This window comes from Urocitellus parryii, chromosome 1 (genome assembly GCF_045843805.1).
Source record: "Urocitellus parryii isolate mUroPar1 chromosome 1, mUroPar1.hap1, whole genome shotgun sequence".
In the NCBI taxonomy this organism is placed as follows: Eukaryota; Metazoa; Chordata; class Mammalia; order Rodentia; family Sciuridae; genus Urocitellus; species Urocitellus parryii.
Genome location: NC_135531.1, coordinates 164,477,632 through 164,492,760, shown reverse-complemented (window position 1 = coordinate 164,492,760; position 15,129 = coordinate 164,477,632). Strand labels below are relative to the sequence as shown.

The window sequence follows — 15,129 nt, the reverse complement described above, 5'->3', positions numbered from 1 at the left end:
GTTGATCCTGAGGTCTCTAACATACACAACAAGGGGTTTCAGTAATCTCTGCATGTCACCCCTTACAACCCTCCAAACATGTTCTGGGATAACTGGTTCTTTCCTCCTGAGGCTAGTTTTGGGCAGCAGACGACAGAGGCAGAGCTGAGCAGGTTGGTGGATTTGCTCTGAATTTGAGCTGATTTCATCTCCAAGTCAGCAAAGTCAGGTGATTGCTGAGGCTTCTTTCCCTGTGGGCATGGACATTGGGGATCAATTAGAGGGGAGGGAGGACATGTAAAGCTCCTGAAGGAAGGCTCTGCACACCAGGTGGAGCAGCTGTCCTTCTCTCCCGCTGTGGAACCCCAGGAAGTGTGACAGGTCTCTGTTCTCACTTGAACAAGATAATAGCAAAGGAGGATGTTTGAGCAAAATGGTAACATAGGGGACACTGCAAAAGGGTGAAAGGCTGTGTGATTCATCCTAAGGGAGTGCCATTGGTGGGGGTGGTCAGTGTTGAATGTGTTCTAAAGATTCCTTCCTAGTTGGTGCCTTTGGCTTCTTGTGCCAGGGCTGCTGCTCAGAGGCAGGACCTAGTTGCTTAGCCTGGCAGTCTGGAACATGGCTTGGGGTTTTAATATTTTAAGGAACTCAATGAACTTTCAGCAATGAATGTCATAATTATAAAATTACTCCTCTCAAATAAAAACTCAGAACCTCAGACAAGGTAAGATCACGTGATATTATTGAACCGAGTTAAGTTTGGGTTAGGTTTATCTAAGGGGAACATTCTGGAGGCTTGTTTTTTTCTAGGGCCAGGACACACTTTCTGCTGTTAAAGGATGGGCAGTTCCACAGCAAATTGCAAAAGCTAAGGTTAAGCTTCAACTTAACTTGATGGGTACTTGTTAAAACTCAACAATATGCTTCTCTCAGGGGGGTTGACCGTAATTGAGACAGTCAATGCCTCTGGACATGAGTTTCCTCCATGTTTGAGGTATGGAAGGAAGAGGGGAGACAGACACAACTTTAGGCCCCACTGTGTGCTGAACACACAGAGCTCGCTTACTCCCTCCACAGCTCCCACCTGGGGATGCTGGAGATGAGTTGGGTAAAGTTCAGGCAGCTTGCTCATTGGTCTTGCTCATTGGTGATTGGCTGCGATGTTTTTAAAACTGCATTACTCTTAATACTTGGAAGGTAAACCAAAGTCCTACACTTGTTACACTATATGTCCTGGTGAACTGAGGATCGTTAAACTATATATTTGAAACATGTGCTTTGTAAGATGGTCAAGAAAGACTCTCATCTTAGACCCACCTTGAAATCCCAGGAACTGTATTCTCCAAGTTATATTGTAACCAGAGGGTTGTGTTTCATGTAATTCTGTTGCAAAAAATAACACCTCAACCCAATAAAGAATGAATAGACCCCCCATGTCTAATTCCAAAGCCCCAGATCCTAAAAAATTCAGGTCCAAAGTGAATTATGGGATCCTGATGGAACTCTTCTCATTTATACTTGACAACATAAATATTTTCAATTTAGGGAAAAAAATAGTTTTTCTGGTAACTAATATCAATCTATTTTATGATACTCTGAACTCTAATCTATGTATAAAAGAATCAAATATAGACATAGCCTACCTTTAAAATGACTAGCCCATGGAAGACATAAACTTAAAGCAAGAGTGTGTTCAGGGATTGATCCTACCAGGCTGTTGGCACCTTCCTTTCTCTCAATTTAAAATCAAACAAAGGAATAAGGAAAGAAACTCAAGACTCTGCCATGCCCTTATTTCTAGGGTATGGATGCAAAATATGACTTATAAAATGACCTAATCACATTTTGTTAGTTTGAAATATTTCACAAATTTAATCCTAAGGCTATTATTTGGTTCAGTTGATCAGTAGATTTGCTAACAGCCTACTATGCAATAGCCCCTGATGCAAGAGATAGAGACAGAGGATTCATTGGGTCCCAACCTGTCCCTAAGCAGCACCCAGTTTGCTGATGTGCCCAGGCCTCAGGGGTCCCTTGCATGCTTGGCTTCCTTTGCTAAACCCAGGGTAGCCCCAGCTGTCCTCATTGCCCACTGCCCAGTCTCTTCCCTGGGTTCCTCCTCTCAGCTCTCTGCTCAACCTCCTGTGTGAGCTCCAGAAGGGGACCTGACCCCATGCCACACCCACTGGCCTCTCACCTGGTCCAGAGCAGAGTCTGAGTCCTCCCCTCCTTACACACTTGCCCTGGGACCTGAGCTTCCAGAGCCCTCTGTCTCTGCTGCTGCCCTGATGACCCAGGCAGGCTCCCTCCAGGGCTGCTACTGCTCCTCAGTCTATGCAGAGTGGTCCAGAGCCTGAGAGCTCCCACAGTAGCTCCTTGGAGTGGTGCTCAGTGCTGCTGCCCTCTGTCCTTCTTCTTGCTGTCACTAATGTCCACACAGCTCACAGCATGCATCTGAGCTGCTGCTCTGTTGTCTGTGTCACCCACTAAATATGAGCCCCAGAGTGTGGAATCTTGTGTAGAGCAACAGTGCCCCCAAACGGGAAACATAATTTGAAGGAATGGATACATTGTGAAGATGGCGCCTTGCAGTTGTCTTTTCCTATGATGTCATAGGTTTTTATCTCTAAGTCATTCAGCACACAGCTGCCTGGGACCCCACCTCTCCTGCTACCCAGTGACCTTGTGGTTCTACTGTAGTCCTGTCCATGCAGGTTTTCACTGTCATATTTTGTCAACTAGCTAGTTCTAACAATGCATTGATACTTTTTATGATAAGCTCTCTTGCACAGTTTTTTCATGATTACCACAGTTATATGAAGCAATAATTGTTTTGTTACTAAATTTGAATTTTTATAACAAAGAATTAATATTTTTTTTGAAAAATTAGTAACCCAGTTACTGGTTACCCAGTGGATATCTGTTACAGAATGGGACATCAACATTTCAGTTGGAAGAGCACAAATAGATAAAGCAGAAAATCCCATACTGACACAAGATGTGAGAAAATGGAAATCACATATGTTGGGAACTTAAGAAATGATGCAATCACAGTGTTCTTGGGAGAAGGAAAAACAAATTGCCAGAATTGAGATGACTTAAATTGGAAAGGATGCTACAAAGAGCTGATTGACAGATATAAGTTCCCAATTACAGGCCTGGGCATTTTAAGTCAGAAAAAAAAATATCTAGGAAGGAAAGTTAATCATTAATTTCTGATTTTGATTTCTTTACTGTGAATGTTGACATCTAATTTATGTTGCTTTACTTAAATAAGTTCCTCTGAACAGGGCAAAAACACACCTGTCTAAACTATAGTCTGGAAGCCACCTCTGTTCAAGTTCCCTCCTAGGTGAACAGCTCAGCAGCAGAGTCACCTCCTGCCTACACCTGGTGAAACTAAACCACTGGACAGGAAGGGAAATGAACATTCTCTCCCAGTTCTACATGCCTGACCTAGCCCAGAGTATGGAATTAGGTCTGACCTAGCCTGACTGAGCCTGGAGTATGGAGGAGAGCAATATTTATATAAACTGATTGAATGACTCTTGTATACATGGTAAAGCATTTAATAAACCCCTAGCATACAATTACAAACATGAAGTAGGCACACAGACTCGAAATCTGATCCTAAGCAAAATTTTATTTGAAAATGCTATCATGCCCATCAATGAATTCCACTGGTAATTTATGAAAATTGAAGACAATAAGACTTGAATTTATAGAACTGGGAGTACAAAGATGTGATGAATGAAGTGCTGTGAATGAAGGTAGGGCATCTCAAAGATTCACCTAAAAACAGGAAGAATATTTGAGTGAATTATTCTGTTTTTCATACTTACGTTACATGTCCATTATCACACTAGTTCTAGATGGCTGCTGGGAAAGATAGGGTGAAAACCTTGCATAATATTTCATCTTAATCATGTGCTATTTGTTTCTATGAAAAAAAGAAAAAATGTGTATGAATATCTATGTGTTTGATTTTGAGATTGTGGGGATTCAAAAATGAAAACCTTATCGGGATTGAGAGACTGGCCAAAGAGCACATTATCACTAGCATGGATATTATATAATACCTGTATGTTATTAATGATATTACATAATGCCTACAATACCTTTATATTATTAATGATATTATAATATAATATCATTAATAATGTTTTTGAATGTTTTTGAATGGTGGCCCACTTTTAGGTCCAGCAGAGCAGCTTCTGTTTAGGAGGTGAGCAGCACAGCTCTGGGAGAAGACCCTGGCTTACTCAGCTGCAGCAGTGCCAGTGGGGAGGGGAGAGCAGGCACTAAAGGTGTGGAGGAGGCGAGGTCTCTACCACGCGGCCTGCGCAGTGGTTTTATTAATGAGGTTCTAGGCATAAAGTTAGTTAGACGAGATCGAAATAAAAACACAAGACTCAATTACCTTAACTCTATTGCTAGGTCCGAGACGGCTCCCCTCTCTGGTTCGCTCCTCTAGCCGCCCAGCAGGGCAGCAAGGATTACTCAGGGCTAGCAGGAGAGAGAGAGCGAGCACGCCGGGGAGTAGCCTTTTATTAGGGAACCAGAGATTCAGGGGAGAATTCCATCCAATGAAGGTTGAGGGGGGGCTGCACTCCAAGGTCAGGGTCAGCGATTGGGTCCCCGGTGTCAGTGGTCAGGCACACCCCCACACGGATGGGCTCTCTCATCAGGAGAGGGACGGGAAAAACTTCGACATGTGCCAAAGTGCCTCAGACCCTCAACAGGAGGCACCCGATCACGTGTGAGAATGGCTCCCAACAGAGGTCACTGAGGATGCAGACTCAAGCACACAGGGCACTTCTGCGCCCCACAGGCCATGTCTGTGGTGAACCTGAGTGCTGAGTTGGGGAGCTGGGAAAGCAGGATCCTGGCTTCCTCCAGGGCTGAGCCTGGTGCATAGTCCTAGGAATGCTCTTGCCAGGAGTCAGCAGGCAGGAAGGCTCCAGCTACCTCACTGAGTTTGACACAAGTGGTAATCCAGTTTATATCTTAAGACCTTACATCTGTCTACAACTTCTGAGGTGATTACCTGAGAGAACTGGGCAGGAACATGGAAAACAAGTCTTAAAAGCAATTGAACAGAGTCTAAGGTATTGAAGGAAAAATAATTCATTTTAAAAAACACTAATAAAACCAATGTCTTTTTATTCCACTTTTATGCTTTACTTAATATTTAGTCGTTAGTTTCTATTTTTGTTTTTCTTTCAAGGAAAATAATGCAGTACAATTTCATGGAGAAATGGAACCAAACTTCAGATGACTTTATTTTGTTGGGGTTGTTACCCCCAAATCAGAAAGGCCTACTTCTCTTGTTCCTGATCATCTCTGTGTTTGTTCTCGCCTGTTTGGGGAACTCAGGGATGACTGCCCTCATCTTCTTGGACCCCCGGCTCCACACCCCCATGTACTTTCTCCTCAGCCAGCTCTCCCTCATGGACCTGATGTACATCTCCTCCACTGTCCCCAAGATGGTATACAACTTCCTCTCTGGCCAGATGAGCATCTCCTTCCTGGGGTGTGCCATGCAGTTCTTTTTCTTTGCCACCCTGGCATGTTCTGAAGGCTTACTTCTGGCCTCCATGGCCTATGACCGCTTTGTGGCCATCTGCCACCCCCTCCACTACCCCATCCGCATGAGTAAAAGGGTATGTATGAAGATGATCCTCGGGTCCTGGACACTGGGCTCCATCAACTCTGTGTCACACACCACCTATACCCTTCATCTTCCTTACTGCAGGTCTAGGGCCATCAATCATTTCTACTGTGACATTACAGCCATGGTGCCTTTAGCCTGTGCAGACATCTCGGTCTATGAGTACATAATTTTTTTTAGTACAGTCATATTTCTCCTCCTCCCTTTCCTTGGCATCATGGCCTCCTATGGACGGGTCCTTTTTGCTGTCTTCCACATGCGCTCAAAAGAGGGGAGGAAAAAGGCCTTCACCACGTGCTCCACACATTTAACTGTGGTGATATTTTACTATGCTCCTTTTGCCTTCACTTATCTCCAGCCCAAGACTCTCCGCTCACCCGAAGAAGATAAGAACATGGCTGTCTTCTACACCATCCTCACCCCCATGCTCAATCCCATCATCTACAGCCTGAGGAACAAGGAGGTGCTGGGGGCCATGAGAAGAGTGTGGGGGATGTTCTCCTCTAGGAAGAAATGAGCAGGGCTGTCCCTGCTCCTCAATATTTCCTCCTTCCATTCAAACTAAGCCCTAGAGCTGCAATGACCAAGCTAACTGTAAGATATAGAGTCATAGCTTTTGTTGGACACACTTCAATGTGAAATTAATTTACAATATAATGATCATCACATATAACCATTTGTAAGGATTATTAATATATTAATTAGTTGAAAACATAAGTAATGTTAAAATTAACTGTTGTAATTAATTCTGGTATTTATAGTTTGTTATTATAACACATTGTTTGTTCCAATAGTATTATTAATGTAATAAAACTTGTACTGATATTGACATGTTTTCATTTCTGTGAATTTATTATGAAAATATCACTTTTATTGTTGTCATTCTAAGTCGTCAACCCGAGTGTGCATTTTAAATTCATGGCACAGAGCAATGGACATAAAATGCATTTCAAGTGACCACTGCCACATGGGGCTGGTATCTCCAAAGTTCAGGACCTCTTTCAGGAACTGAAGGGGAAGGAGAGCCTCTGTGTGCATCACATGGCAGTGGGCATGACTAAAGTATTCTCTCGCTCCAGAGGACCTACAGGTGAAGAATTTCAGAGTCATTTCTGAGTGCCTTAAAGTTTTCCATATTTGCTGGTAATAAAGAGTTCTTAGCATGAAAAGTTACACCATCTCTGATCTTCAAAGGAAAGTCAATCAATCAATCAATCAATTTGATTGATTGTGAATCAATCAATCACACAAACAAAAAAAGAGATGGACCTTCAGACAAGGCTTTTCCTCTGGGAATGAAGAATAGGTTCGTAATACAGGGCACTGTGCACAGGTTGGAGAGACTCCGCTATGTCTGGATAAAGGGGGAAAGGAGGAAGGGCTCATTAGGAAGAGGAATGCTCCTGAGTCATCATGGGAGCAGGCAAGCTCTGAAAGTTAAGTGTAGCAGCTGCTTTGTAAAATTAGTCTTAGGGTCACATTTTGCAGTTCCATCAAAACCTGCTGAGAACAACAAATGTAGTCATGAAGACAAACTGCTGGGCAGTTTGTGATATTAGTCATTTTCCCTTCTGGTATCTCAGGACTATCTTAGATCAGTCTTATCAGATTGCTTTTCTTTGTGTGCATGTTAAAATACACAAATAGGCACTATAAGCGAGATGGGCTTGAGTGAGTCCATCACTGACATTGCAGGGCACAATGCCCCAGGTTGGCTCCCCAGCAAACGATGTTCAGAGAGATGCTCAAGTTCCCCAAGGCATGGTTGTTTCAGAGTGGACCACGTTCCTGGTTCCTTCTACTATTCACTGTCCGGAATGAGGACAGGGCCTGCACTAAACACCTCCACTTAATTTATTCAGTATTTCTTAGGTCCTTTCCAAAGGAGAGCAACTGACAAGAACAGAAGAAACTGTACCTCAATCTGCTTTAACAGGATATTTTAAACTAACTTATAAATGACATAGTCCATTGCTCATGACCCTGGAACCCAGGAAGCTTGGGATCATGAGGCCTGCAGATTCAGTGTGTGGTGTGGACCGTGTCCTGATTAACCCTAGTGACTTCTCCTGTGTCCTCTAAAACGTTCATATTTGGTGATTCTGAGGCTTCTGAGGACAACTGAGCTGATAGGAACCCACAAAGGAGAGGTGAAAAGAAAAATATGAGCTCCCTGCCAAAACAGGAGGGGGTAGACTAGAGAAGGGACATTTCCTGCTCTGTAAGTGGAAACAAGGCTGCGTACCTGGGCCCAGAGTGAAGGAGACCAGTGACTTAGAGCAAGAGATCTGACTTTTGACTGATGGTGTTTTCCTAACAACATTTTTCTTTTCCAAGCTGAGTTAAAGGAATGTAGAAGGCTGTTGGAGCTTGGTCAAGGCAAGCATTGCTAGATTTGGAGATTAAGAACACATAGTGACATTCAAAGGGAAAAATGGAGAGTTGTGTCCATCAAACTGAGCTAGATCTGTCACCGTGGCTTGCAGTCCTCTCCAGCAACGTTTCATCCTGCCAAATGGACTTGACTGGCCGCAGGCTGGAGGTGGAGTTTAGCTGGCAGTTCTGCAGGCATATGCAATGGGAACCACTCTGAGCAAGGGGGCGGGGAAGAGAATGTATCCACAAAGATGAACAGCAATGGTAAAATATCTCTTTACAACTGATCCTCTAATGAGATTTAAAGCGGGGATAGTTCCATTACATGGGTAAAGTGTTTACAAAGTCCTATCTCATTAAACAATATTCTGCCATCACTTCCTATCACAGGAATCTCCATGTCACAGATAAATGCCCGAGATAACATGAAATGTACACTTACATGGTTCCCAAATCTGAGGTTTTATAAGATAATAAGAAATCCTCATTTTCATTAATTTCCACCCCTGCAAAAGACACTTGGCAGTCTTATTAGTCTTATTACTCTTTCAGATAGTTCTTCAGTTAGTCTTATGTAATTTCCTAGCTTAGTTTCCCAGTCAGGGGTAAAGTTGGCAGTCTAGATTGTCTCTGAGCCCAAATCCTATTATTATCCCAGGACCTGTGTGTCAACTTTTCACTTTAGCCAAATCAGGGTATTTGTTCATAGCATAATTTAGTTTAGTTATGAATGCCAATTTTCCTTTGGGAACTGACAAGACAGTAAAAGGTAATTATCCCTTCTTCTAATACTGCTGTTATTCAACTGAGCACTCATAATTAATTTCTGCATCTTCTTGATCCTACATTCTCTAACTTATGCAAAGAGGGGATTTCAGAAATCACTACCTAGTATCCTTTACAGCTCTGCAATCACATTCTGAAGTAAGTGCTTACAACCCTGTAGAAATTAATTCTGGGTACAAAGACAGTTGTTCAAAATTCAATGAGTTGGTTGATATGTCCGAACTTAAACTGGAGTTGATCAGGTGAAAAAAATCAAGGATTCTCTTTTCTTGGGCTTGGGGATCAATTAGAGGAGAAAAAAAGGACATCTAAGAATTGACAGAAGAATATCATATACATTAGCTTTTCCTATCCCTCTTATATATAACCCAAGGAAGTAAGTGTGACATTTTTATCTGTTTTCACTTGAACAAGATAATAGCAAAGGAAGATGTGTGAGCAAAGCAATATCATAGGGATCACTGCACAAGGTGAAGAGCTTTGTGATTTGAGCATAAAGACAGTGATAGAGGTGAGAGCAGTGAGTGCTGAATGTGTTGTGAGTATCCCTTCCTGCTGCCTGTGGTTTCTCTGCTTGGGAAGGCTTGGTGAGATTCAGGGCTGGTGCCCAGTGGCAAGACCAAGATGCTTAGCCTGGTTGACTATGAACATGGCCTTGGGTTTAAATATTTTAAATAGTTCAATGGACTCTCAGGAGGAGATCTTGTTATTATAAAACTACATCTCCCACAATAAAAACTGCAGAACTCTGGACAATGTGAGTTGTGATGATACTATTGATCTCAATTGATTTGGGTTAGTGTTAACTCAGGTTGATATTTTATTTTAGAGATGTGTTTTTTTCTTTCATGAGGAAACACTTTATATTGCACACAGACACACACACACACACACACACACACACACACACACACAAACACCCCCCCACACACACACACATGCAATACTATAGTAAACCAGAAAGAATATGAGTAAACTTAAAAGTAAAATGAGGCTATGTAAACCTGTTGAAATTCCATGTGATGTGACCTTGAAATCATGAATTTCTCTGGGCTTGAGTGTCCTCAATGTTTAATGTATGGGAGGAAGTGAAGGGATGGACACACAGTCAGGCCCCTCTATGTGCCACACACAAAGTTCATTCAATTCCATCTTCTCAGCTCTCATATGAAACTGTTGGGATTGAGTTAGCTGAGGCTCACAGGAAAAATTTATTTATAGGTCTTGGGCTGATTATCTACAACACTTCTAAAAGTGTGCATTACAGGCTGGGGATATAGCTCAGTTGGTAGAGTGCTTGCCTCACATGTATGAGGCCCTGGGTTTAATCCACAACACCAGGGAAAAAAAGTGTGCATTTATGTGATTTTACCAAGATAAACTTAGCTTTCTACACTTGCTGCATCTACATGTATTAGGCCCTTTCCAGTGAGGGTTTCTTCACTTTCTGTATTTGAGCAGTGTGTCTTATAGGATGGTGAAGGGAGAGATTAAACTTCAACCTGGCTTATAGGAACAGGAAGGATATTCTGCAAGAAATAAAGTAGCCAAGAGCAGGTGTATTATGTAATTCTGGGGTATGAAATAAAATTCCATGCCTGATTAAGTAAGTCACTGGTAATCAATGAAAATTGACCCTCATGTCTAATTCCAATGACTCAGATCCTAGAAGGTTAGACTCACAGATGTATATGTCCTGAGCTGATCTCAACCATTGTCTGAAATGTGAGAGTTTCAATTTAGAAAAAAGATTATTTTAGTAAACTACCATCAAAATTTCTTAATAATATTCTAAGTAGTAATGTATACAGTAGATAGTCTAAATGTAAGCACAGGTCTCTCTTCAAAATGATGGGCCCAAAGAAGGCATAAACTTATAGCATACTAAGTATTCAGGGCTTGACACTGCCAGGGGCTATTGGCTCCTGTCTGCCTCTGAAGTTAAACTTGGACAAACCAAAGGAGTGGAGAAAGTCCCCGAGAGACACTCATGCATACTTTTCAGGGTCTATAGGCTAAAGAAGGACTGATAACACTAGTCACATTTTCTCACTTTGGTCTATATTCTGACTTACGTCTGAGGCTAATATTTGGTTCAGTTAATCAACAGATCTGCTGAGAGCCTACGGTGCAATAGCCCCTGAGCCAGGAGGCAGAGACAGAGGACTCAATGGGTCCCATTCTGTCTCTAAGTAGCACCCAGCTGTAGTGATGTGCCCAGGCCTCAGGGGTCCCTGGCATGCTTGGCTTCCTTTGCTAAACCCAGGGTAGCCCCAGAGGTCCTCATTTCCCACTGCCTAGTCTCTGCCCTGGGCTCCTCCTCTTAGCTCTCTCCTCAACCAGAGCCTCCTGTGTGAGCTCCAGAAGGGGACCTGACCCCATGCCACACCCACTGGACTCTCACTGGTCCAGAGCAAAGTCTGAGTCCTCTCCTCCCTACACACTTGCCCTGGGGCCTGAGCTTCCAGATCCCTCTTGTCTCTGCTGCTGTCCTGATGACCCAGGCAGGCTCCCTCCAGGGCTGGTCCTGCTCCTCAGTCTATGCAGAGTGGTCCAGAGCCTGAGGACCCCAGCAGCCCCTCCTTGGAGTGGTGCTCAGTGCTGCTGCCCAGCTGTCCCTCTGTCCTTCCTTCCTGCTCTATGGTTCTTGCTGTCACTAATGTCCACACACCTCACAGCATGTGTCTGAGCTGCTGCTCTGTTGTCTGTGTCACCCACTAAATATGAGCTGCAGAGTGTGGAATGTTGTCTATTTTAACCATTAAACCAAGTCAATAGCCAGGAATACTGCCATCAATAATTACTCAATATGAAGGAACAAATGTGTCACATGCTGTGGATTTGGTGTTTTATCTTCTCTGTGAGATCTTGAGTTTTTTTCCTAAAGTTGTTAGAAGCAGAGGAGCCTGTTTTCCCACCTCTTTTGTGCTGTGATTCTATGCTCCTGTTGGGCTCCTGACCATGAATATTTAACTATCAGTATTTGTCAATTTCATAGCTATCAAAATGCTTTCCAAGTTTTATGATAAATTCTCACAGTTTTATTCTTTCTTACTAGAGTTTTATAAAGTGATAGTTGATTTTAAATTATTAAATGTGAATAATGGCAACAAATTATTAATATCTTTTCCTTCCTTTTCAACATTGATAATGCAAAATAAGCATCAAAAGTAATAGCTGGGACAGGGTGTGTCATCATAATTTTTAAGATGGAAGAACACAAACATAAAGTAGAAAATCTCATACCAAGTCTATATAAATAAAGAAGTCAAAACACATAGACTAGAAATATAAAACATAATTCTGCATATTTAGGAGACTGAATGATAGAAAAACTTGCCATGACAAGAATGATACAAAGAGAAAAGAGAGGCTATGAAGGGTTCAAGTTCCAGGTATAAATTTCCTAGTTATGGCATGGGCAGAAGAAGCAATGATGTTATCTAGGAAGGGAATTTTACTCATTTTTATTTTACTCCAAATGATTAACACTTAACTTTTGTTTTCTTTTTCTTAAATGATTAACTATGAAGATGATAATTGCAAACATGTAAGCTACAAGTCAGTAAGGCACCACTGCTCCCCTTCCTAGTTGGACAGCTCAGCATAAGACCTACTCTCCTGCCTGGACTAGGTGAAATGTAACTACAGGACAGGAAGATAAAATGATCACCTGAAGTCCCCTTGATCTCACCTGGTCCCCATGTAGAATCAGGCATGATATCTTGGAGGAGTCCAATGCTAACATGAATTGAATGAATCGTATACAGAGGAAAGCTTTTTCCAAAACATTACTAAATGATTAAAATAGGAAGTAGAAGAGCTCATAGCCTGTTACCCAGAAGAACTCAGTATAAAAATGTTATTCTTCACATCAATGAATTCCATTTTTAAAATGCAGACATTAATGCTTAAATTTACAGAATTTGATCTGTTGATAAATTATAAGAAATAATGTAATATGATGAACAGTTCACAAAGTTGGGGCATCTAAAGATTCCCATAAAAATAAGAATATCTGAGTGTGTGTGTTTCCCATATCTACACCCATGCTTTATTTCCATTACTATATCTACACCGATGCTATATTTCCATTACCATGCTAGTTCTAACTGGTGCTTTGAAAATCAAGGTGAAAACTATTTTGCACATTATTTAATCTGTCACTTTTAACATGTTATTTGCTTATATGAAGACAATAAAAATGTATATGGATTTCTATGTGTCTGTTTTCGGTCTTTAGGCCATCAGAAAAAGGACACCTCTTCAGGAAAGAGACTATGCAAAGACCTTAGTGTAATTAGGTTGGATCTTATATAACATAAGATACCCTTAAATTTAAGAACAATGCTATGGATGGTGACCGACTTCTAGGACCAGCCGAGCAGCTTCTGTTTAGGAGGTGAGCAGCACAGCTCTGGCTTACTCAGCTGCAGCAGTGCCAGTGGGGAGGGGAGAGCAGGCATTAAAGGTGTGGAGGAGGCGAGGTCACTGAGGATGCAGACTCAAGCACACAGGGCACTTCTGCGCCCCACAGGCTATGTCTGTGGTGAACCTGAGTTCTGAGTTGAGGAAATGGGAAAGCAGGATCCTGGCTTCCTCTGGGGCTGAGCCTGGTGCATAGTCCTAGGAATGCTCTTGCCAGGAGTCAGCAGGCAGGAAGGCTCCAGCTACCTCACTGGGTTTCCTGTGCCTGGTATAGACTTTGTATTGCAAGACCATGTATGTGTCCAGGATATGCTGAGATGGTTACAGGGAGAACTGGGGCAGGAACATTCTATTCAGGTCTTAAATACAGTTGAACAAGGATATGGTGTTGAAGGAAAAATAATTCATTATAAAAAACACAAATGAAGTCAATTCATTTTTTTTTCTTTGCTGTGTCTTTCAGGTTTAGGTCTTAGTTTTAATTTTGCTAATATTTCAAAGAAATTAAAGCAGTACATTTTCATGGAGAAATGGAACCAAACTTTAAATGACTTTATTTTAATGGGCCTATTACCCCAAAACCAAACTGGCCTCCTTCTCTTGCTCCTGATCATCTTTGTGTTTGTTCTCGCCTGTTTGGGGAACTCAGGGATGACTGCCCTCATCTTCTTGGACCCACGGCTCCACACCCCCATGTACTTTCTCCTCAGTCAGCTCTCCCTCATGGACCTGATGTACATCTCCACCACTGTCCCCAAGATGGCCATCAACTTTCTCTCTGGCCAGAAGAGCATCTCCTTCCTGGGCTGTGGTGTGCAAATGTTCTTCTTTGTCACCATTGCATGTTCTGAAGGCTTACTTCTGGCTTCCATGGCCTATGACCGCTTTGTGGCCATCTGCCACCCTCTCCATTACCCTGTCCGCATGAGTAAAATCATGTGTTTGAAGATGATCATAGGAACCTGGATACTGGGCTCCATTCACTCTCTGGTACATACCATCTATGCCCTTCATCTTCCTTATTGCAGGTCTAGGGCCATCAATCACTTTTTCTGTGAGGTCCCCACCATGTTGCCTCTGGTCTGTATGGACACCTGGGTCTATGAATACACAATTTTTGGGAGCACAGTCATATTTCTCCTCCTTCCTTTCCTTGGCATCATGGCCTCCTATGGACGGGTCCTTTTTGCTGTCTTCCACATGCGCTCAAAAGAGGGGAGGAAAAAGGCCTTCACCACGTGCTCCACACATTTAACTGTGGTGACATTTTACTATGCTCCTTTTGTCTACACTTATCTCCGGCCCAGGAGTCTCCGCACCCCAGCAGAGGATAAGATCCTTGCAGTATTCTACACCATCCTCACCCCCATGCTCAATCCCATCATCTACAACCTGAGGAACAAGGAGGTGCTGGGGGCCATGGGAAGAGTGTGGGGGATGCTCTCTTCCAGAAAGAAGTGAGCATGGTCATCTCTGCTCTTCTGTATGGCTTCTCTCCATGCAGACTGGAACTCTCTAGAACAGTGCTGACCTATAGATGTATACTATAATCTACATATGTAATTACAGACTTAGTAACATATTTATTAGCAAAATTAATTAGATATGTCAATTTCTAAGCATAAGTATAATAATTATTACATGGTTTTTACAGGAAGTGCTATAATTAATACAGCATGAACAATGAATTGATTTTATATTGTACTGTTGTTACAACTTTTTTACATAAAGTAATATTAATGTGAATATAGTTGTACTGAATTTGGCATTTATTATTTCTACATATCTGATATTATTATTGTGCTTTTATATCTTGTTTTCATTCTAATTTTGAAGACTCTTGTGTGGATTTTATAACTTATACCAACTTGCACTTTACATATTTC

The 15,129-nt window shown here is 42.1% G+C and overlaps 2 protein-coding genes across 2 annotated transcripts; both read left to right on the top strand.

Moving 5' to 3' along the window:
* Positions 1–5,231: 5,231 nt before the first annotated feature.
* Positions 5,232–6,170, top strand: LOC113176643 (olfactory receptor 2L13-like). Its single transcript, XM_026381141.2, has one exon. It carries the CDS (start codon positions 5,232–5,234, stop codon positions 6,168–6,170), a length of 939 nt encoding a protein of 312 aa, XP_026236926.2.
* A 7,595-nt stretch (positions 6,171–13,765) lies between these two features.
* On the top strand, positions 13,766–14,704 carry LOC113176648 (olfactory receptor 2L13-like). The gene has a single exon (XM_026381146.2). It carries the CDS (start codon positions 13,766–13,768, stop codon positions 14,702–14,704), a length of 939 nt encoding a protein of 312 aa, XP_026236931.2.
* The last annotated feature ends 425 nt before the right edge of the window (positions 14,705–15,129 follow it).

What these genes read in the sequence shown, in the direction of transcription:
- LOC113176648 (XM_026381146.2), top strand. Translation starts at nt 13,766, where the DNA reads ATGGAGAAATGGAACCAAACTTTAAATGACTTTATTTTAATGGGCCTA.
- LOC113176643 (XM_026381141.2), top strand. Translation starts at nt 5,232, where the DNA reads ATGGAGAAATGGAACCAAACTTCAGATGACTTTATTTTGTTGGGGTTG.